The 24,583-nt window shown below is 42.9% G+C and overlaps 1 protein-coding gene across 2 annotated transcripts in view; it reads right to left on the minus strand.

Annotated features, from left to right (window-relative positions):
* The window catches only part of NBAS (NBAS subunit of NRZ tethering complex), a 174,642-nt gene extending 150,059 nt beyond the window's left edge, over window positions 1–24,583 (minus strand). For both annotated transcript variants that reach the window (XM_035109824.3, XM_035109823.3), the window contains exons 1-10: window positions 24,367–24,583; window positions 20,324–20,378; window positions 18,031–18,067; window positions 17,368–17,445; window positions 14,759–14,806; window positions 13,608–13,651; window positions 12,915–13,048; window positions 11,303–11,436; window positions 9,916–10,014; window positions 768–912 (exon numbers count right to left, since the gene is read on the minus strand). In XM_035109824.3, coding sequence (XP_034965715.3) covers window positions 768–912; window positions 9,916–10,014; window positions 11,303–11,436; window positions 12,915–13,048; window positions 13,608–13,651; window positions 14,759–14,806; window positions 17,368–17,445; window positions 18,031–18,067; window positions 20,324–20,378; window positions 24,367–24,522 — 930 coding nt within the window. In that variant the 5' untranslated portion in view covers window positions 24,523–24,583. The remainder of the gene's footprint in view (window positions 1–767; window positions 913–9,915; window positions 10,015–11,302; window positions 11,437–12,914; window positions 13,049–13,607; window positions 13,652–14,758; window positions 14,807–17,367; window positions 17,446–18,030; window positions 18,068–20,323; window positions 20,379–24,366) is intronic.

A 24,583-nucleotide genomic window follows, 5' to 3' on the forward strand; every position in this document is an offset into this window, starting at 1 on the left:
TTTTCTAGAAAAGTAGCACTGGGTGCAAAAGAAATCTTTAATAAAAAGTATTTTTTTAAAAAAGATTCTGAATGACATAAGTTAGAACAGGGGTTCTGGGTATTTGTTGCCTAGAGCATTTTAACCAACCAGTTGTCAAGAACTGGGAAGGCAGCAAAAACCGCAGCTTCACATTTGACCATCGGGTACACAAGGTGTACTTCATTTATGCCACATAAATTGGGAGGGGGGGGTTGTACATTTTTCCCAGCCACAGAAGGAGCAAGGTGGGCAACAGAAACAGAAATTCTCCCAGCAGCACAATTCTATGCATGCCTCCTGAGAAGTAAATTCCCTTTGTATTCACTGGAGCTTACTCCCAGATGTGTGTGTATAAGGCTGTAGCCCAATACACAAAAGTAATAGGGCCATTCAGTGAAACCAGTCTCTTGTGCAGACTGCTGGTGGGAGTGGGATTTGAAGGTTAGCTCTTTCCCCTAAGTTATGTTTGATAAAAATAGGTGGAGGAGGAAGAATTCGGAAATTCAGTTCCCAGTGCAGTAACAGCAACATCCTGTGAGCTTGCTGATGATACATTTCAGCTTTCCCAACATCTGAAAATGTTAGAACGGGGGGGGGGGGGAGCATTTTCTGATCTGCCTTTATATTAAAACGGAAGACGACACGTGTGAAACCGTTGCTCTTGTAAAGAATAAACATGAGATCTGCAGCTTTAGGGCCAATAGTATGCTCAAATGATGCTATGAGATGATAGCAGCACTACTCACGGTCCCGATATCATCTTCGTAACTCGTAACCGGCTTGTAATAGGGGGATCCCGAAAGAACTCTCCATGCCGACAGACCACAGCTACTTGCTTTGGACGTTCCAGATCCCTCTCCATCCATTTCGCAGCCACCTACGATCAAAAGCCTATCACAAGCAAGAGGAATCGAATCTTGAGTTTGACATGCTCCAGTTCTGTTCTGAGCAACGAGCAATCGCAGCAAGTTTCTTTTTTAAAAGATTGCCATGTCTATTGTAGTATACAATATGGGCAGGTTGCAATATAGCTCTAAGGGGATTGTTTAGGGTTGCCATATTTCAAAAAGTAAAAACCAGGAAGACCCCAAAATTGTTGACATTTTCTTAAGGAAACCACCGAAATTGTTGAGTTGTGCGTTTTGTTTTTTTGTTTTTTTACAAACTGCAATTTTTCGATTGACTTGCCTAAAGATCCAGGACGAAGCGACGCCTTTCACTAATTCACCCTGTACGTCAATTGCGCCTTTAAAATCCAGGTACGGTCTGGGACATATGACAGCCCTAGGATTGTTCAATCAGCGCAAGGATTTCTCCTTGACCATAGGAGGGAATCTCCCCTCTCTTGGGCCCCCTTGCTGTTCTGGGGGTTTTCTCTACCCTCCAGGGTGGATTTGAGGAAGGCACAAGGGGGAAGGGGGAATTCTGTTGCACTAGCGGGAGTCACGGGGGTCAAACAATCATAGAGTTGGAAGGGTCCCGCAGGATCCAAGCCCCTGCAACAGAGGAATATGCAGCAGCCACAAACAGGGACCGAACCCGCAACCCTGGCATTGTGAGCACCATGCTCTAACCAGCTGAGCTATCTAGCCCTTGTCTAAACTTTCCACTAGCGGAGCAGGGAAGTTGTATTTGGCCATACTTATTTGTTGGGAAGCTGTTTGCCATTTCTGAAATAAATAAAAACAGGTACGTGCGATGACTTGACAATTGCTGAAAATATTTATAGCAATAATTCCGCACTTGGGCATATCAGTTATAACATTTACTATTTCAAATCGCTACTCAGAGCAAGGGGAAGAAAAATCATGTGGATTTTAAAATATTTTTAAACCTCCAAGGCCGCAATCCTGTAAACACCTACCTGGGAGTAAGTCCCCGTGAACTAAACGGGACTTACACCATGCACAGGATTGCACTGTGAATTCACCTAGCGGGATATATTTCAAAGTAATTGCCTGCTTTAATTTTATTTATTTTTTCAGAAATCCTCTTCAGATAAAAACAAATGTGAAATAGGCTTGTATGAGCATTATTTTACCCAAGTAAAATCATTAAATAAAAAGCCGGATTACTCATATTTTATTTCAGTTGGCAAAATATCACCATCTAGTGGTTAAATTATATACAGAAGTTTTTTAATAAATGGTTTACCCTCCCCCCCCCAAAAAAATACTCATAACTATTATAGATCAACAACAACAAAAATGGATTCAGTAAGTGCCATGCTTTGATTTAGCACAGGGGTCAGCAAACTTTTTCAGCAGGGGGCCGGTCCACTGTCCCTCAGACCTTGTGGGGGGGCCAGACTATATTTTGGGGGAAAAATATGAACGAATTCCTATCCCCCACAAATAACCCAGAGATGCATTTTAAATAAAAGGACACATTCTACTCATGTAAAAACACCAGGCAGGCCCCACAAATAACCCAGAGGTGCATTTTAAATAAAAGGACACATTCTACTCATGTAAAAACATGCTGATTCCCGGACCATCCGCGGGCCGGATTTAGAAGGTGATTGGGCTGCATCCGGCCCCCTAGTTTGGGGACCCCTGTTTTAGCAGCTCAAGTTTCTGCCCCGGACACTACCATAAAAAGAAACTACGGTAAATTATTTTGGGGAACAAAGAACTGTTGAAGGAAAAAGCTAAGAGGTGTTAAATGAATCCTTTTGTTAGAGAATAAATGGTCAACAAGCTGGTCTTGAGAGATTTCATTTGCGGTGTGAAAGCAATACATGCACGTGATGCTAACCTGTATTTATAGCTAACTATAAAATATAGGTTAGTTTTAATGCTACATCCAAAACTTGTATCAAATCAGGTACAGAACTGGTCTGAGCTAGCAGCATTAAAGCATTCCATCTTGACAAGTCTTAAGTAAAGGTTACCATAGAAATATTTTTGGAGATTCCAAAATGCAGAAATTGAAGATAACATTTAATTTTGGTGCATCTGGTATCTACATCCGATTGAAAAAATGTGAAAGAAACAATTCATAGCTGATCTTATTCTACTCTTAGATCCTTTAGTGTTTCTTTTATGGTACTGAGTAAAAGTCATAACAGGTTCACAAAAAACAGTAGTTAACTTAATGGCAATGGTTAAGAAGAGAAACAGTCCAAACCAAAATTGGTAGGGAAACTAATAAAGAGAAATGAATGGTGTAATATGAACATCATTTCCTACATTTAGTAGGGTGTAAAGTTTTACTCTTCTTGCTGATTATACTAGGAGATCCTCTGAACTCAACTCCTTTGATGGGCTGTTTGCACTGCTGGAAAGGCAGTGGATGCGATTTTCACTAATTCGTCTTTCCCTCTACAGTGCCTTGCTCCCAAATCCCACCTGCCCCAGTCAATATGGCCAATCATCAGGGGTTGCAGTAGTCCAGCAAGGCCTAGAACAGGCATCCCCAAACTGCGGCCCTCCAGATGTTTTGGCCTACAACTCCCATGATCCCTAGCTAAGAGGACCAGTGGTCAGGGATGATGGGAACTGTAGTCTGGAGGGCCGAAGTCTGGGGATGTCTGGCCTAGAGGATCACCTATCCTCAATTTAAGCATGTCACCAATGGTCAAGGGCAAACTCTAGCAATAGGACAAAGTCCAGCAGTTAAAGAGCCAGTGTGAACATACTCCCATTCGCAATAAATGGTGACAGCAGACCATTCAACCCTGCCACAAGTTCTGCCTCCCTTGAGATAGCCCCAAATCACCATTGCCCCAAATCTTCTCCTAGACCAGGCATCCCCAAACTGCGGCCCTCCAGATGTTTTGGCCTACAACTCCCATGATCCCTAGCTAACAGGACCAGTGGTTGGGGAAGATGGGAATTGTAGTCCAAAACATCTGGAGGGCAGAAGTTTGGGGGTGCCTGTCCTAGACACTTAGGAATATTCAATGCATATGTCAGTGGTTCCCAAACTATAAGGCACTGGGGATTAGCGCAAGGCTTTTGACGAGAGGGAGAGATCCTGCAGAGGTGTTGTCCTTCTAGCAGCAAAGAAATCTGGAGGCTTTACATGGGCCGGAAACTGTAAGCAACACCTCCAACCAGGAGGAGCGCTATTCCATGCTTCCAGCGCTTAGTTAGGTTTCAGTGCCATGTCTTAGAGGAAGTTCCCGAGAAAAGTCAAATCTATTTTAGTAGCCTGTGCTGTTGGTTTAACTTGCAAAGTACCTTCTGCTAACTTGTGGCAGCAGCTCGAAGATGGGAAAATGCTTACTGACAGAGAAGAAATTGACCGTGACAATGAGCATATGGGGCTTTCCCCCCTTCTGCCAAGATGCTATCTCCTTGTTCTTTTCTAACCCCAAGTGTTGGTTTAGTTCTCCAATCCACACACAGCGGCCATATGGAAGCGCCGTGTGCATTTGCCTGCTGCTGCTGCTGGGTTAAGAAGCTCAGGTGGGAAAAGATTAGAAAAAAGGCCCAAGCTGAATTCATTCGAGTTCATAACACTACCAGACACCACAATATCATTTATAATTTAAGCGTCTCATCTCAGGATGGGAGAGATTTAATGAAAGCTGGAGTAAAGCTGCCATATCAGGTTAGACAAAAACCCTGCTCCCGCAGAACAAAAGAAGACATATGTATCATTGCAGCACATGCTTAAAATTTTAAACAACTCTTCACAGAGCTGGCGAAGTGCAGCACAAAGCAGACAGAGCTATATTAAGAGAACAAGACGCAGAGCTTTCAAATGAACCTTAGAGCTCCATTGAGGAGGTCTGAGCTCACTTATGAATTATTAACTTTTTAAAGGACTGGACAAGAGAGTCGATAATACCAAAAAAAAGAATAACCAAAACAAGTTGACAGATAGCCTGAGGCCATAAAGTGTCCAGATACTTCGAGCTGGCTGAGCTTAGATTCCTGCACCATGAATGACCTGTAATTTAGTAGTCAATGGAACCGAGGGAATGAAAGGATCATGGATACAACACCTACTTGCTCTCTCCCTCTTTCTTTTGTGGAGAGCAGGCAAGCAACTTTTACACCCAAACAGCTGTTCAAGCTCTACTTTTCCTTACTGAACGTCTAAGGCAGGCTAGCCAAGTTTCTCCCCTTGATACATTTCAGGCTCCAAAAGCCTTCAACGCCAGGCAGCATGCTCAATAGTAAGGGGTGTTGGGATTTCTGGAGGGCACCATGTTGGCTGCCCCTGTATTGAGAGATGAGAATAATATCAAGTTGGAGAAATAGTATTATCGACCCTGTTCAGGTGCAAGTTACTATTGTGCCCATAAGACAAGTCAGGATCTTAAACCAACTTCGTACCTTGGTTTAAGATCCTGGTATGTCCATTACAGTCGTACCTTGGTTCTCAAACACCTTGGTACCCACATATTTTGGTTCCCAATCACCGCAAACCCAGAAGTAAATACCGGTATTCCGGTTTGCGAACGTTCTTTGGAAGCCTAATGTTCGATGTGGCTTCCACAGCTTCCGATTGAGTGCAGGAAGCTCCTGCAGCCAATCAGAAGCAGCACCTTGGTTTCTGAACGTTTTTGGAAGTCGAACTGACTTCCGGAATGGATTCCGTTGGAGAACCAAGGTACCACTGTACTGGTAAACATAGTTTTCCAGATTGGGTGTAAGGGAAACTCTGTTTAGCTGAAGATCTCCCGGGTTAAACATGTCAGGCAAAGAAGACCAGACAGAGGATGCAGGTGGAAGGTTCATGCCTATCTCATCTTATGAAGTCATGGTATCATCATCCAAATGTGGCCATTTTAAGTTATTAAGATATATATACAGTGATATCCCTTAATTCACAGAAGAGTCTTTGACCTAATGGTCAAAGTTACAGATCTTGTGCCACAATAGTTTGAGAAAGAAGATGGAGAAGTTTCATTGCGGAGGTGAAATGACTTCTACTCGCACAACGACTTTGCTGGACACAAACCAGTATCCTGGATGAAAGCGAAGACTATTCTAATACTGAAATGTGACAAAAATGTCTCAGCAATAGACTCACACAGGAATACAGCACTGATGAATACCAATTATAAAATGTTAACAATTCTAGCAGGAAGATTTAATCTAACGTTAGATTATTATAGTCAGGGAGAGTGTTCTCAGGTTTTTAAAGAGAAAACAATTGAAAGAGCATAGAAGGGGAAATGATCCATATCAATTACAGAGCAAAAACACCTGCAGTGCTGTTCTTTGCTGGGACCAGAAAGGCATTTGGACACATACAATGAACACTCTTTTATGAAAATAACATTAAAAGCAATGAGATTTTAGATAAATGTTTTAAGACAGTCAAATTTCTCATTTGGTTCATCAACTACCAAAAAAACCCATCACCAATGGGCATATCTCAAAATCTCTTGTACCATGGGGAGGGAAGTCAGGCAAGGTTGCTGCCTTTCATCACTGATCTTCAATTTTGGGTACAAAAATGTTAGCAACTGCAATAAGGAAAGAAAATACCACAGCAAGTATTTTCCCACAAAATATAATAGCATAGGAGAGCTGAAAATAATGCCAATATATTTCACATCTGGCAACCAATGCACCCCTTTTCAGACAGTACATGAGTAGATGAGTCTAAAAAGCCCAGGACACAAACTTTCACAGTCCTCTAGCAGCTATGATCGCTCATTTACCAGATGTAATGTATTTAGCATTAACTCTGGAAGCGTATACTTGATTCTGACCAAACTAAGCCTCCTAGAGCAAAATATACCAGTAACTCAGGAAGCTTTGTTTTGTCAGAATCAAGTACAGTCGTACCTTGGATCTCAAACAACTTGTGAGTAAAACGTTTTGGGTCCCAAACGCAGCAAACACAGAAGTGATTGCTCTGGTTTGAGAATCTTCTTTGGAACCTGAAGGTCTGCCACAACTTCCGCAGCTTCCGATTGGCTGCCCGAGCTTCCTGCAGCCAATCGGAAGCCGCGCCTTCGTTTCCAAACCACTTTGAACTTCCAAAGTACAACTTCCAAGGTACAACTGTTCATTGTTAACGTGAAATACATCACGTCTGGAAAAGGAGCCACCATAGCCACTGGAGGGTTGTGAAAATTTGTGTCCCAGGTTTTTTAGACTCATCTACCCATGTGCTATCTGAAACCAAAGGGGGCACAGTGGTTGCCAGATGTGATTTGTATTTCAGCTCTTCTACCCCAGTCATAATGCTGCAATCCTAAACCCCCGCTTACTTGGATGTTAAGTCCAATGGAATTCAACAGGACTTTACTTCCGAGTACACATACACTATGATGGTCACATTTTACACACTTTTAACTTGAGTGATTCCAACCATATGCCGCTGAAGGTGTGCTAGAGTGTGACTTACCTCGCTGGGGTTTATATGTCCTCACTCTCCGTTGAGAGACATATAAAAACGAGGCCACGAAATGCACGATGGCCTCGGAGAGCATGAAAAAGAATTTGACATAGGAAAATTGTAAACTGCAGCTCCAATCCACACAGCTGCCGTACTCCTTTTCGCACTTTACTGGGGAAGGTAGGTGTCTTCTCTGGGGGACTTTAAAGATTATTGCAACACACGAGGGAAGGGGGCGGAACACAACAATATCAATTCTGCAAGATGAAGAAATAATCTGCACTCCCTCGGAAAATAGATTAAGCTGTCAATCTGCTGTCAGCTGCCATCGTCACAGAAATCCACGGGGAAAGGCAGCTTTGGTGAAAAGGAATTGAATGAGGGTAATATTTGTAAGCATAAGGTAAGAAGAGCTTGCTGGATAGGCCCAGCGGCCTGTTTCCACAGCGGCCAACCAGATGCAGGGGGGAAACCCAGAAGAGGGGCCTAAGCACACGAGCAATCTGCCCTCCCAAGATTTCCAGCAACCCATGTTCAAAAGCATTACTGACTCCAACTACAGAGGCATAGCATAGCCACTGACGCCAGTTATCGGAAGCAAAGTTCCAAACATTCAGAAACAAGAACGGAAAGAAAGGAGAACGGCGAAAGGCAGATTACATCCCACCACTGAGCAGTATAGTCATAATGAGCTTGTCTTTCATATTCGCTATCTTAGCCAGACATATTACAAAGAAAAGAAGAAGAGCGGAAAGCTCTGGTTATCAAAGTCAGGCAGCTCTGTTTTGCACAATGGGGAAAATTCCAAAATCCACAACCAAGCTGGGCTGAAAAACAAATCTGTGTCGAAACCAGACAGAAACACATTGGTGATATTCAAATCCGCAAATGCAGCTGCAAAAACTTTGAAGACCAGACAGACACACAACCAAAGGGGGAGCACATGACGATTCTGTGCTCAGGAAAAAAGCTATCATTTGGAGGCTGGGGATTTCTGACAGCAGCTCTTGTAGTATGCAAAAGTCATTTTTATCCATTTTAGCAGCATGGATTACCTTGCTAGTAAGAAATGTTTTTAGTGAGAAGGACTAACAATTCTGGATCCTGTGGAGGCTGTTCTGTTATCTTTGCAACAACAGCCCTTCTATTTGTTTGAGATGGCCCATAACTTAGTGGTACAGCATCTGCTTTGCATCCAGAAATTCCAGTTTCAATCTCTGACATCTCCAGGTAGGCCTTGGAGACTCCCCAGTCTGTGGCCAGACAGTAGATGGGCCAATGGCTTAACAAGGTGTGGAGCAGCTTCCTGTGTCCTGTATTCCAGCTTCAATTATTATACCCAGCGAGTCAGTTAACTGTATTCTGCTACATAGGAACTATAATGTAAGGGTAGAGGAAAGGGAATTGATACTGTGGAGTGGACTGTACTGCCAAGCTTAGCTATGCTCCCCTCACCTTGAAGGAACCAGATAATCAAGCCTTTGCTCTACCCCAGACTATCTCAAAAGGTGAACCGCATAGCTCTCACAAGTCGCTCTTCCAAACTGGAGTCTTCAGCTATTTTTGGACTACACTTCCCATCATCCCTGACCACTGGTCCTGCTAGCTAGGGATGATAGGAGTTGTAGTGCAACAACAGCTGGTGACTCAAGTCCTATACCAATTATCTAGGAACTTTCACCATTTTGAAACGAAGCTAAGTTTTACTGCCTGTGCAACAATTCTGAAGCACATGAATCTGACCTCCAGAGAGTTTGTAAGTGAACCATATTTATACTTACCAAACATGTGGTCTTTTTCCTAGGGAAAACTTTGGGACTCACTTGAAAGGGCACATTTTAAAGGGCTAACAGCCTATATTTCTGCATCTACTTTGCTGTGTATTTGGTAAACTTAAATCTCTGCTAGGGTTGTCTCACCAAAGAGTACTTGCCCCCAACTTGGATCTTGGCACCAACCAAATAAGGCTAATATCTGCCAATGATAGGGTGCAAAACAATGGATTTGAACATTAAGAGAAGAGATCCGTGCAGAAATGGAACAACCTGTCTTGTGGAACATCCCTCCTTGAATGTTTTGAAATTAGCCAAACAGATCTTAGTTTTTAGATTCTGCCATTTCAGAATAGCAATCAGACGTAAATGACTAACAGTGCAAGCCTGTGCCTGTTTACTCAGAAGGAAGTAACAAAATATTCAGTTGTGCCTACTCTCAGGTAAGCGTGGAATAGGATTGCAGCCTAGGCTGCAATCATTTCTCCTTGATGTTTAAATAACTGTATGAATTGGAAGGCAAATCGAAAGGAACCTGAAGCTATATCAGCACGCCTGATGGGACAAACAAGTACCTTCAGCTGGTCTCCCCACAAAGACCCAACAATTTCTGGAGGGTCAGTTTTCTAGGCATTTCTAGGTCCCCTGGCATGCCTAGAACAAACTGCAACTATGCTAGTCTTTCCGCCACCCATCCCAAAAATGAAACAGAATTTCACCACTTTCTGAAAATGCCAGCAAACTTGATCTTCCACAGCAAACCATTTGCAACCTATAAGATGGGGGGGGGGGGATTTAAGGCTAACAAACTTACCGATGTGCAGGATGATAAATTACTGCAGTTATTCCATGGACATAATGGCTGCTGAAGCTGAAACTGTGGCTTTCTTGGAAGCTCTGATTCGTTCCAACACTGGACAAAATTAAAGGTATTTATTTACTTATTTGTTGCATTCATATATTGCCCATCCACGGTTAAGTCCTCCGGGCAGTTTGCAAAATATTTAAAAAGGAAACAAAACAATTCAATAAAATGTTAAAATAACTATACGCGGTGGAAATCACCATTTAAGCAGGCCGTCTTATAGACAGCGTGGAGGCAGCAACAAGAAATCATTTCAAGACCAGCATTAAACCAGGAAGGGTAAAAGAAATTGGTGCAAGAATTTTAAAAAAGCGAAAGAGACTGTATGTACTTGTTGGAAAATAAATGGCCTGGGGGCGGGGGGGATAGATCTTTGCCTATTTTTTGGCAGGTACAAATCAACAATGTGAGAACAAGGCAGTGCATAATTGAGGGGCCAGTGCCAAAAAGGCCCTCTCCCTGGTAACCACTTGCCTCCCTTCATTAGGTGAATAAACCTAAATAAGGACCTCTGAGGGGGATCTCAAGGATCAAGCAGAGAGAAGACAATCCCTTTGGTCAACCGGGTCTCATTCCCAAGCCATCAAGGGCTTTAAATGTTGAAACCAGCAGTTTGAGTTGGGCCCATAAACAGACTGCAAGCCAGTGCATATAACAAAGTGCAGGCACGACGTGATCACAATTGCAACTCCCCTGCTAAATGCCCTATTGTGGACCCGGGGGGGACACGGGTGGCACTGTGGTCTAAACCACTGAGCCTCTTGGGCTTGCTGATCAGAAGGTTGGGGGTTCGAATCCCTGCAATGGAGTGAGCTCCCGTTGCTCAGTCCCAGTTCCTGCCAACCTAGCAGTTCGAAAGCACACCAGTGCAAGCAGATAAATAGGTACCGCTGCAGTGGAAAGGTAAACAGCGTTTCCGGGCGCACTGGCTTCTGTGATGGTGTCCCGTTGCGCCAGAAGCAGTTTAGTCATGCTGGCCACATGACCCAGAAAGCTGTCTGTGAACAAATGCTGGCTCTCTTGGCCTGAAAAGTGAGATGAGTGCCGCAACCCCAGAGTCGCCTTTGGCTGGACTTAACTGTCCAGGGGTCCTTTACCATTACCTTTACCTATTCTGGAGCAGCTGAAATTCCCAGACCATTTCCAAAGGAAACCTCACACACAATTTAATTTTTTACATTCCACTTATGAATCACTTCCCAAAATGTATCCCAAAGTGATTTTAAAGCAGAAAATGCACTGCAATAATGCATTAGATGTGTGGTTTGTTTCACTAAAATAAGTTAATCCCAGGTAATACTGTCGGCTGGTGCAGTGGCACCAACCGAGCACTTACCTGACAAGGTAGCTCTTCAGTTCGCCACGGTAATTGATGACTAGCAGCTCGGCTGACCATTGGGCACTTGCTTTGTATTCCAGAAAAATCAATCCAGCAATAGCATAGGTCAAGTCTCCCGGGAAGCTAGCGCCCTGTACCAAAATAAAACATTTCTTAAAAACAAGTTTCAAAACAATTTTATTCGGCAAGGAAAGGAGTTAAAAAAAAAAAAACAATTCCAGGAATGTTTCTACGCTGAACCAAAAAAATAAAAATGAATGTCATTGTTGCTTGATGGAAACACTGAGAATGCCAGGGTACAAATCCCCTCCTGGATGACCTGGCACCAGTTGCTATCTGTCACCCTAACTACCTCGCAAGGTTGTTGTGAAGATAAAAGAGTGAGTGAGAAGAAAAACCATGTAGGCCACTGGCAGCTGCCTGGAGGCAAATTGGGTTATAAATATAGAAAACACAGCAGTTAGAATCTTATAAGCAAAGAAATGGAAAGAGGAGCAGGTCCCAATGAAGGAAGAGTGGCTTTTGAAATGGGACAGAAATGGCAAAGTCAACAGTGAAATTAAGAGATCCAAATTATGAACTTTTCATAGAAGAATGGAGGCTTTTTGTGAAATTTTTTTAAAAATACTACAGTCAAATGAAATCGCCGGCAGGATTTGAGATAAAAGCAGCAGAAGAAAAAGGATAAAGCAACTGTAATAGAGAAACTTTTTTCTAATATATAAAGATGTAACACAGTAGAAAAGGTTTGAGTAAAAATACTGCAGAAATGAGTGAATTCGTAAAACAATGTAGCTATTTGATATGATGGAAACCATTAAAATGCTTTTTAAAATTCATAAATTTCTATATTACACACAGAAAATATAGAAAATAAAATAAATGTGCTAGCGCTATTTGCACTAGAACCAAGCTTAGGACTAGTGCGATGGGAATTTGCCTCCTCTTCCCCCCCCCATCCGTGCCCTGTGCTGCCCGCAAATCTACTCTTGAAGGTTGCGAGGGAATGCCAAACAGGTTTAGGGGGTGCATATGGGGGTATGAAAGGGGGGCATATTCTGCTGCGCAAGGAGAAAGGTCCAAGATCATGACAGCAGCAGTCCAATAACATCTGGAAGACCAGACATTTCCCAACCCATTTTAGAACATACCCCTTCTTAAAGCTTTCAAGATGTTACAATGCTGCAATCACCTGCCTTTTAGAAAGCCTAAATAGTAGGTTTAGGATTAAATAAAAGGAAAGGGGGGGAAGCTGCCGCAGCAAGCAGTATTTTCGGCAATACAGGAAGCAGCATACTAGTTCAGATGTTAAACCGCATCCCCTTGGAACAACGATTTTCGGAGGGTCACAACAAAAGCAATTCCACCCTAAAGCACCAGCAGCTTTGCTGTCACAAATAAAAATTAATGTACTTCTGTTTGGCTACGTGAAGCACTGAATGGAAATTCACCAATAAACATGCAAAGCGACCATTCAACAAAATGAGCCATAAAGCGTTCACAATGCAAGCTCTCTGCATAAGTACGTCACATTAAAACCATAATAGCTAAAAAGCTTCCATTTGCATGCAAATTGGACTTGTAAAATCCGGAAAAGAAAAGTAAATACCGGTGAAATGACCAAGAGTTCACTGCCGACCAAATCAAACACCCGCACGGTCCCTGCGCTTTCGCCGTAGGCGAGCAAAGTGCAATCGTGACTCCACGCTACACGTCTCCATTGCGGGTTGGGATCCTTCGGGACTATGGGGGCAGAAAGAGACATGTTAATAAATCCAGAACTAAAGGTGTATGTGGTCAGCAGTGCCACTTTTATTTCCAGTAGGCTGTGGAGGGGGCAGTCTCAGCTGCAATATGAACTGGTCCACACAAGCAGGGCTGCCAACCATTTTAGGGTCTTCCTAAAGAAAACTCAACAACTTTTGGGGTGTCCTGGCTTCCACTTTTTGAAATACGGCAACCCTACACACAAACAGCACACAAAAGCTACCACAAGGCAGCCATAACATCACCATGACAAACCCTAATAAAATATCCATTCACCGAGAAAGGTATAGGCAGGCTTTGGGTGACCCTGAAGTTTGCAGAAGTAAATAAATAAAATTAAACCTAATGCAATTGTGTATGTGAAAAACAGCCCAATGATAGCAGGCATGTTATGTAGTCACAGTATGCTGGAATAAAAACTGAGGATTGGGGCAAGTGTGGCTGGGGCTGGAGGGTAAGAGAACGGAATGTTTTTAAAGGTCTCACTTGTTAATTGCTACTTTTCATAGTTTATTGGGTATGAAAAGCTACATACCTTGACATTTCCCAATGACAGACCCAAACTCGTCCTTAGCAGACCTGCAGGATTTGAATTTCATATATAAAACTTGATGCAATGTACATTTGTCAGGATTCGTGGCTGTGTCGCTAATTCTCCTGTCCAAAGCAGAAATGCAACCCTCCAAATGTGGTTGGACTCAAACTCCCATGAGCCCCGAGAGTCAAGGATGATGGGAGACGTAGTCCAACATGTTCCCCATCCCTGGCTTAAAGATAATGAACATGCACAAACAGATTCTGGTGCATTAATAGCAAACTGAAATGTGCCAAGTATATATGGATACTCCAGTTCCCATCGGTTCAAGGATGTGTGCTCAGCAGTCAGGGACAGTAAGAGTGCTAGTCCAACAAAATTTAGAGGGCAGCACACTGGCCACCTCTATTGTAAACTTCACAACACAAACTTCACAATGAATCTGACATGAATAAGCTGTTTCTATAACAATATGGTAACTTTATTACGATTTTAGCACATTATTCAACATGCAGGGGATATCTAATTCAGTAACATGTATCAGATATTAAAGCTCTTTAGATTAAATATTAAAACTAAAGGACAGAAGTTTCAGACCAGTTTTCCCCCCATTCTCTGACTTGGAATTTAACTAAATACTGGCTGTCCTCACATGATCAGATGCAGCCATTTCATTCCTTCCTTGACACAAGCAGCAAAGGAACCAGGAACCAAGAGCGAGCTCACTATTACTTCCGTACTGGAAAACTATGCTTAAGGCTTCCAAACAAACCAGGATATGAAGCCACAAATTGAAGTTGGCTTCCAAGTCCTGGCATTTTTGGAAGCCATTATCCATAGTTCCCAGTTTGGACATAACTTGAAGCTATGATTTTCCCTGTGATTTCATTGCTCACACCCAGGGAAGAACAAGGGTCACAAGATTTGTTTAGATTAGTCTGGAAGTTTACGTAAAACCTCCAGACTAGCAACATGGCTACTGTGTTATATGACCTCACAGACTGGCAAGGCAAAATTACTAAAATAGGTATGCACATTCTGTTATGCTTATACTGTGATCCTATTCACTTGCCTGGGAGCAAGCCACACTGAACTCAATGGGGCTCACTTCTGAATAGACATCCATATGATTCTACTGTTATTGATCTTACCTTATTTCTATGCACTGGTCTTGAACAGCTGCTAACAATTTTCCATTGCTAAAAGAGAAAAGCTTTGAATGAAAAAATCTCACATAATAATTACTGCTTTCAAAAGATCTCAGGAATAATTTTATATCCTCCAAGTCTTAAACCTAAAGGGTAAGCTACTGTTCCTTTGGAACCTGAATTGGATCATATAAAGTATCAGAATTCCCTAATTCCTAATGCCATCGCTCTCCAATAACCAGCATGCGTCGAAGATCAGACCAGTGGTCTGGGTCTGCATGTCATGGTAAGCCAAACCATGGCTTAGCACAAATGCACAAGCTCTGAGAAGGGAGTCCATGGCTGCTTCACTCCTCTCAACTGCTCTGCTGCTGCACTGCGCTGAGCTAAACCATAGATCAATGTGGCTCCCTCATAAGACCATGAGGGCTCCCCACAAAATAATTCCACCACCCCATTTGCTACGCCACTTTCAGTTACAGTGCTTTAACGCCCTATATAGCATAAGTTAAATTCTTATTCCCTTTTCCCAACCAATTAACTCCTCGCAATTATCTTTTTCTGGAGTCATCCTTGTGCAGCAGGCAGGGAAACGGGGCATGAGAAAAGCTCTGAAGCAAAACACTCTCTGTGCCCAAGTATTTGTCTTCAAAATTACAATGATTACAACAAACCAAGTGCCTTTTGGAAATACAGTGGTACCTTGGTTTAAGTACACAATTGGTTCTGGAAGTCCGTACTTAAACTGAAGTGTACTTAACCTGAAGCGAACTTTCCCATTGAAAGTAATGGAAAGTGGATTAATCCGTTCCAGACGGGTCCGCAGAATACTTAAACTGAAAGTATTCAAACTGACGTGTACTTTAACCGAGGTATGACTGTAGATTATCACACACAATGAAAGGAAAACTCGAGGCAAAACGGCCTTCTGGATATGTTTTGAGTTTTCTTTCATTAAATGGCTTTTGACAAGTTTTCCAGAATATTCTTCCCTGTAGGCCTGCCCAATACCAACTGTCATTACTCTGTTTGAATCCCAAGCCTATGGGAAATAAAAGCCTCCAACTTGCACTCACACAGAGATTTAGTGATGGAAACCTTTAAACCAATTCATACTCCCATTTCAGTTGCCTCAGAGGACAAACCCCCACCAAAAGTCATTTCATCGTAACTTGACTTGAATGACAGAACTTGCCTTCCGCTTCAGAGCAGTAAATTCCAATGAAATATTGTTTAGGAGGAAACTTGTTATTTCCCTGCCAAGATGCACATAGCTACTTTGAAACTATGAAATACATCTCCAGAATATAGAATGGTGGGTGTTTATTAAAATAATATATGCTGTGACATCTATGCAGACAAGCCTTTATAGAGTAATGTTAAGGAAAGAAGGGCCTTGAGGAAAATGTACTTCAGTACTGGATACACAATAGCAATAGATATATTATTTGAGCAATAGTTTATAAATAAAACACAGAACAAAGAACAAATTAGGCCATATCCACACCATACATTAAAAGCCCATTATGCCACTTTAATGGTCATGGCTTTCCACAAAGAATCCTGGAAAGTGTTGTCTGTTAAGGCTGTTGGGAACTGTAGTTCTGTCAGGGGTTTCCTGACAACTCCCAGCACCCTTCGCAAACTAGTAGAGATGTGAAGCAGAGTCAACACAGCAAGTCTTCTCCTTCTTTGGCGATCACTCGTGGCCGAGTAAGATTGTCTTCCATGAACACGGTCTTAACAGTGAGTCCGTAAGCGACTGTGGAGGCTAATTCTGGATCCACACGTCCTTCCACAGTGGAGGCATAGATTTCCAGTTGAGCACGGTGCAGGTTTGCCAAACGTGCCTTCCTCTTAGGATGTTTCTCACTTTCATCCTGAGTTTGAGCATCTTCAAAGTCCATGACGCCTTTGGTAAAGGCTGTTCTCCAGCTGGAGCACTCGCAGGCCAGTGTTTCCCAGTTGTTGTTGTTGTTTATACATTTTTTTTAGATTTGCCTTGAGAGAGTCTTTAAACCTCTTTTGTTGACCACCAGCATTACGCTTTCCATTTTTATATTCGGAATAGAGTAGTTGCTTTGGAAGACGATAATCAGGCATCCGCACAACATGACCAGTCCAATGAAGTTGATGTTGAAGAATCATTGCTTCGACACTGGTGACCTTTGCTTCTTCCAGTACAATGGCATCAGCAAATCAATTACTCTAGTCACTACCCTATGCTGCCTCTCGCTAGCTTATAGTGCTTTGGGTCTGATGCAAAATTATTCTAACATATTTAACAAGCTCAGCTACACTAGCATAAGTCACAGTGAGAATAACTGATTTTTCCCTATTATTAAGAGACCTTAAGAATATTGAATGGTTTATATAACAGATGTGTTGCATTATATGATATGCTTACAAATGTCTGCGCAGACATTTAGTTTGCATGGCAACTGTAATGTCTATTCATTAAAGAAAATATTTATATTTTAAAAAGCCACCGTAAGATGGGAATTGCTTCTGATAATATCATCTGAGTATAATCTCCCACCAGCAATTTCGAATGACACCACACACACACACACACACACACACACACACACAGGAAAAGCATAGTCACCTACCTTGCGAGCACTAAGTGCCAATTGATCTGCTTGCTGACCAGACGGACAAGTCCAACAGGGAGAGAAAATTTTGCAGGGCTGGAAGTAGATACGGGCTAATGTTGGTGTGTGCAAAGCTCAAACATACAAAAACACTGTCAGCATCATATAACTTCCCAGATCAGAGCTATATCCCCAAAGTTATTATATAAAACACCCTAAAAACTGGCAACAATCCTGTATCCCTAGGATACATGCACAATATACATCCATGCCCTTCTATTCAGCAAAAGTTATTTGCAAATACTAATGCTTCGGAAAAAGATGTTCACTACAGCAACCAACCACCAAGTGGGAGGCACAATACTTTGCAGATGTCCTGCAGTAAGCTCACAACTTACATGCATCTAACTTGTGCACATTCAGCTTTATGAACTTGGCAAAATAAAAAATAAAAAATTAAGGGGGTGGACAAGGAAAAAAAGATGTCCAGAGGAAAAGACTTTAGAAATCGCACCCACCATTGCACCCAATGTGTTTTGACTATACACAATTTTAGCTTCAGGCGCTATCCCCAGAAAGTAAGCCACACGTAAATTGTAGTCTTACCCTGTGCATCCTTTCGAACTAACTTAACACAGGGTTTGAGTTAGCTTCTGTTTAATAAATGACAAAGAAACTTACCTGTACCACAAATATCGGAGCAAAAATAAGGCAGGGCCTATAAAAGAAGAAAAAGTTTGAGTTCAGAAGGCCCTGTTCAAATCTTTGAAAGAGAGACTGGCAAAAAAGGGCTATTTTTCTATAGCTTTTTGTACATTTCTTATACATTCTTCAAAGTCAACTCAGAGATATTGAATGGGACCTCCTTATCTTGCCACCCTTTATCTACTCTAGCCCAAGGAGGCATTGCTTACCTTCCTCCTTTTACTCCCGAATCCCATCTCTTACTCTGCCAATCTTACCTTTCAACACTCATTTCCATTACGCATTCTCACACTCAAGCAAATCCAAAAGTGTTTTATCACCTTAAACAATATTATTCTTTGTTTTGATTCATTGCAGCACATGTTGAAGATGTATGACAGTTTATCCTTGGGCAGTTTGACACTGGACAGCTAGAGTCTTAAGGCCTGGCTCCAACAACGCAAACCCTGTGCAGATTAACTCTGAAGTAAGCCCCACTGAATACACTGGAGCTTGGTGCCAGGTGTATTGATGACTGTATCTAAGGAGCAACCTTAAAAGTCTCTTTCTCACTACTCCTCTTTCAACACTGACAAGAGTTGGGTTCTCATGCTGGCAAATGCTAGAACTCCAGGCATTCTATCATAGATCCAGAGAAGTGAAAACCACAGGTGCCTCTTAGTGCAACAGATACCAATAAATTACTGAATCAATGCCCACTTATTTGAACTGTGGCTGGAGTTGGGCACAATAGGCAGGAGGAGGAGCTTTGACAAGAAAGATGACTTTACCTCTTCAGTACCAGAGGAGTCTAGAATGTCGCATAGCTCTGGTGCTACAAAACACTACTTTTAGCTGCCTTGCGGACCCAGTGTGCTATCAATGCAAAATACAAGCATCAAAGGCAACTGCATGATAAATCCAGCTATCAGTGATTAAACAGAATCAGGCTATCAGTTTTTGATAATGTACACTGAGCATGTTTGGGTGTCATGTCAAACCATAGTTTAGCACAAGAAAACCAAGTTCAACAAGCCTCAGGGTAGCTGGACGGTTTTCTTCCTGATTTCCATCAAATAGTTTAATGGGCCATCTGAATGCTAAACTGCACGTAACCGTAATGGCAGTTTCTTTAAACAAGGCAGCAGCATCACCCATTACAGTACTTGAAGTCAACTATGTGTCTAAAACAAGGTAAGATTAACCATGGTTTGCAAGGCTTTGCCAACATGACAGGCTGGGGCTAATCTAAACCAGAAGCAAAAGCTTCTGACCTCTCCCTTGCTAAAGGAGGAGGAGAACAGAGCACATGGTTTAGTGGAATATCTAAACATGAATTAAGTGTTTGCAGAAAATCATTACTATGAAATCTCAAAAGATCTGACTTATGCCTATACAGTCGTACCTTGGAAGTTGAATGGAATCCGTTCCGGAAGTCCATTCGGCTTCCAAAATGTTCAGAAATCAAAGTGCGGCTTCTGATTGGCTGTAGGAAGCTCCTGCAGCCAATCGGAAGCCGTGGAAGCTCCGTCAGATGTTTGGGTTCCAAAGAACGTTCGCAAACCAGAACACTCACTTCTGGGTTTGCGCTGTTCGGGAGCCAAAACGTCAGAGTATCAAAGCATTCGAGATCCAAGGTTTGACTGTATGTGTATAAATGAATGCCAATGAGACACAATCGTTGCAGAAAAGGCAAGGGGTGGGCGGCTGGGAGAGGGAAGAAAGGGAGAAAAGAAACGAAGGGCATTAAGAGGAAGAATAAAAAAGCTAAAGGGGCCCCTGACCATCAGGTCCAGTCGTGTCCGACTCTGGGGTTGCAGCACTCATCTCGCTCTACAGGCCGAGGGAGCCGGCGTTTGTCCGCAGACAGCTTCCTGGTCATGTGGCCAGCATGACAAAGCTGCTTCTGGCGAACCAGAGCAGCGCACGGAAACGTCGTTTACCTTCCCGCCGGAGCGGTCCCTATTTATCTACTTGCACTTTGATGTGCTTTCGAACTGCTAGGTTGGCAGGAGCTGGGACCGAGCAACGGGAGCTCACCCCATTGCAGGGATTCGAACCGCTGACCTTCTGATCAGCAAGCCCTAGACTCTGTGGTTTAACCCACAGCGCCAATACTTTCCCCAATAATTGTTATGCAACACATGTTGCCCTTGGCCCCCAAAACAATAGGTATACAGCAATATCAGTTAACAAACTTTATAAACAAATCCAGTGAATTCACACCCCATTCATTTCCTCCACATAAGATTCACTAAACAATCCATCAGTGTAAGCCATGCATATTTACCTGTAATTGCTCTAGTGATGATAAATGATGCGCCATGCTTCCGATTGCCTCTTGGCTGAAATTACAAGAAGAGAATTAGTCTACAACAACTGAACCCTTTATTCACCAACCTACCAAGAAAATGAAGTTCATGAATTACCTGCTGGGCTGTGCAACTATTTAAAATTCTTTTTCGGCTCCAAGGGCACTTTGCTGGCAAGCAATTCAACATGCTTGTCACTCCCAGGTCACCTGACGATGCTACCAACCCCTTTGCGGATGGCCATCAGTCCAAAACAAGTGTAAGGATAGGCAAATAGGTAATGATATAAATGTGCAGGTAATATAATGCACTCCTGTTTTAGCAGTTATAATCTCTTCCTTGGGATACTGCCCCCACCCCAGTTTTGAGCTACGGTCACTGGAGTCTCAATACTCTCTTTAATGACACAGGCCAGAGACCAATTCTTCAGTATGAATATAAATATACGGTAAACTAAAAAAGAATTCTTTGGGCTGGCCCCTGTTTAGAAATCAGCTGCAGTGCTGGTGTACTAGATTACACTGACAAAACAGCTGCTGGAGTTTATTACCAGTGACTAATATATAAATATGGTGCTGGAGGAGTCTCTTGAGAGTCCCATGGACTGCAAGAAGATCAAACCTATCCATTCTTAAGGAAATCAGCCCTGAGTGCTCCCTGGAAGGACAGATCGTGAAGCTGAGGCTCCAATACTTTGGCCACCTCATGAGAAGAGAAGAATCCTTGGAAAAGACCCTGATGTTGGGAAAGATTGAGGGCACTAGGAGAAGGGGACGACAGAGGACAAGATGGTTGGACAGTGTTCTCGAAGCTACGGACATGAGTTTGACCAAACTGCGGGAGGCAGTGCAAGACAGGAGTGCCTGGCGTGCTATGGTCCATGGGGTCACGAAGAGTCGGACACGACTAAACGACTAAACAACAAAAATATATAAATATACTTATATGACAATCCCAGCTTGACTGCACCAGCTGCCAATTAGTTTCCAGGCCTAATTAAAAATGCTGGTTTTGACCTATCAGGACCTGAATACCTCAAGGACCGCCTCTCTCCATATGAACCGACCTGGACCCTGTGATCATCACCTGAGGCCCTTCTTTGTGTGTCTCCTCCATGAGAGGTCCGGAGGGTGGCAACACAAGAATGGCTCCCTGTTTGTGGAATGCACTCCCCACGGGGGCTCATCTGACACCATCATTATATACCTTTTGGCGCCAGGCGGAAATTTTCCTCTATAACCAGGTCTTTGGCCTTTAACTATCAGTGGCCTTTTAGAAGTGAGTGGGATGTTTTTAATGTGTTTCTCTTTCCTCTTGATTTTAATGTATCAATGTGTGGTTTATTGTCTATTTGTTTGGTTATAAGTCGTTTTGGGTTATCCTGGGCAGGATAAAGCAACTAACAAATTTAATAAAAGAAACAAAGAAAGAGTAAAGATCCACTGGGCTATGCACTCCCTCCTACCTAAAGTTATTGCAAATAAACTATTGCAATCATTGGTTTGTTTGTTTGTTTATGTGCCAAAGCCTAGGTTGTCCTGTGGAAATAGTATTTTGAACAAGGATAATAATATTTTTGAATGAGGAGGAGACAACACATGTTGTTTACCACCCTATAGAATTGCTTCTATAGAATTGTTTTAATAGAAACATTTGGAGAATTACAAAATGAAAGGAAACAAAGCAGTTTTTCCTCTTTTAAGTCTTAGACCTGATCAAAGAGCAGAGGGAAACGTTCAATGGATTTGTTCCCAATAAACAGGAATAGGATTGAGACTTACAGTGCAATCCTATGCTACCTGGGAACAAGTCTCAATGAACACAGATGGGCCTACTTCTGAGTACAAACATAGAAGACTGCATTAGCTGTAGTCCTGATTGACATTAAATTCATTCAACTGTCTGATTCATATAACACACCAAGCTAACTTTGGCTCAGTGATACTCTGTGCACACCCAGAAAGAAGTGCTCCTACCCAGTCCTTTTTGCTGCTACATTTGGCTTAGTGTTGTCTGAACCAGGGCTGATGGTTCAGCTCTCGCCTCACCAACTTCAAATTGTAGCTAAGGTTTGTCCTCAACCATGAGCCCCAGTTTGGGTGGCATTTGGCTTAGCTCTGCATGATGTGGCAGCAAAAAGGACCAGGGAGGAGGAGCAAAGCAACAGCATTGTAAATCTCACTACAGCAGGGTCCCCAGACTACGGCCCCCGGGCCGGATGCGGCCCAATTGGCCGCCCAATCCGGCCCGCGACGACCCCCGCCGCCCGCTGCCGCTGCCCACTCCTGCGGCGCGCTGCGCGGCGACGCGCTTCCAGATCGGGAAAAAAATGCCGAAAATCGTTTCTGCGCATGTGTATGGGCCTCTCCCGACCCAGAAGAGGTCATTTCTGGTGCACTTCCGGGTCGGGGGAGGTGCACTTCTGGGTCGGGGGAGGCCATACGCATGTGCACAAACAATTTTCAGCGATTTTTCCGGCCAGTAAATGGGTGTGTGCATGCACACTGGCGCGCACTCCCCCACCCTCCGGCCCGAAGGCGGGTAAGTCTGGGGACCCCTGCACTACAGTATGTTCAAATTAGAGTGACTAGGTTTAACAGAATATAGCACTCCTCTAAAAACAAAGAAACACACGTCATCTAGATATAAATCCTGTACAGATGTTCAATTAAATGTAAAAACAGAATGCATAGAGGTGAGACCACTAGCCCCAGCAACCTTTAATACTCCATTTGCACAGGTGCATATCCAAAAGACTCTCTATGCACACATTTTGCATTAGCTGTTTATTGATCTGTTTGAGGTTTTTTTTACCAACCAGCTTGTTTTACATACTGCTTTGTCATTTCTATGGCTGTTTGATGCTATATTTTATTTGTTGTTAGCCACCTTGGGCACCTTTGTGCAAAAGGGGGGATATTAATTCAAATAAATAAAGAAATCATAGTGCTGCATATTAAAATAGTTTTGATAAAATTTGGTGTGTTTCCTCCAAACGGTGGTCTATATTTCAAGTTCCAAACCTAGCTTGACTCTTACAGCACACTTCAGCTGGAGCCGGGAAAAGCAGAAATACACAATGCAATGTGAATATCTCCATAGAAGACCAAAACATCAGAATGATGGCTAGTGTCCATATTCAGGGAAACATTCTATCATTCACATCCTCAGGATGCTTGCTGACCACACATCCTTTTGTAAGAGAAGGCCAGGAACAAGCAAAGCCAATACAGATGTGAGACTCACACCAGGCTTGAAAACGGAAAGCACTTTCCAACTGCAGGATGTAATAATTCCAGCAGAGGCTGGGAATTCAAAATATATTTTGGTTATATTAATATAATTTAGTTTTTTATTACACATTTCCTGCCATTTTCAGAAAGTAAAATTGAAATCCTTCAGTTTTCCTAAAGCAGTTTATGCACTTCGTCATGAAATGTAGACTTACCAAGCTAAATAACAATAAGTATTTTTTTATTTATTCCCCAGCCACTCTGGGCAGTTTACAGCATATCTAAAAACTAGTTCAGATGCATGGCTCATATCCAAGAGAGGCTATGCATTTAGCATTGTGAGTCCACTGTAGAACTCCCTCCCTGCTGAGTTCAGATAGGCCCTGGTTATATATTTATTTTGTAAAATCTACACACCAGTTGATTGCAAAACAAAAACAAAAACAAAAAATAACAAAAAAAAGCCACCAGTACTTTTTGCAAGCATGTTAAGTAAGCTTTTCTGTTGTTGTGTTTTATTTTATCTTCATTGTATCTTTTGTAACCTTATTGTACACCATTTACAGATGACAGTTTTAACTGGCCAGAAACATATGCTTAATACCCATAGCTGAATAAATTTTCTTCCCCAAAGGACACGTCTGCTCAAGAGCAAGAGCCCCACTGGTTTGATAGGCAGCTTGTCACCCGTCCCGCTTCCCTTCTCCTCCTACGTGGCTGGAGCCCCGGGGGCCGCCGGGCAAGTGCCTGCCTGCCTGGGGGGAGTCCCGGGGGACAGGGAGACCCACCTGCACCTCCGTCTCCGGCGGCCACTCGGTGTTGACCAGCAAGTCGTAGAGGATGTTCTCCTCTTCGCTTTCTTCTGCTTCTATTGCCGCCTCCTCGCTGCCTCTGCCCGTCTCCGCTTCGCCTCCTCGCACAGCAGCAGCAGCAGCAGCAGCCATGATCCTCGACGGGCCCGGCTGCAGCTGCTACGGCGGCTCGTAGCGGACAAAACTCTCTCTC

The sequence above is a fragment of the Zootoca vivipara genome, chromosome 3, assembly GCF_965207765.1.
Source record: "Zootoca vivipara chromosome 3, rZooViv2.hap1.1, whole genome shotgun sequence".
In the NCBI taxonomy this organism is placed as follows: domain Eukaryota; kingdom Metazoa; phylum Chordata; class Lepidosauria; order Squamata; family Lacertidae; genus Zootoca; species Zootoca vivipara.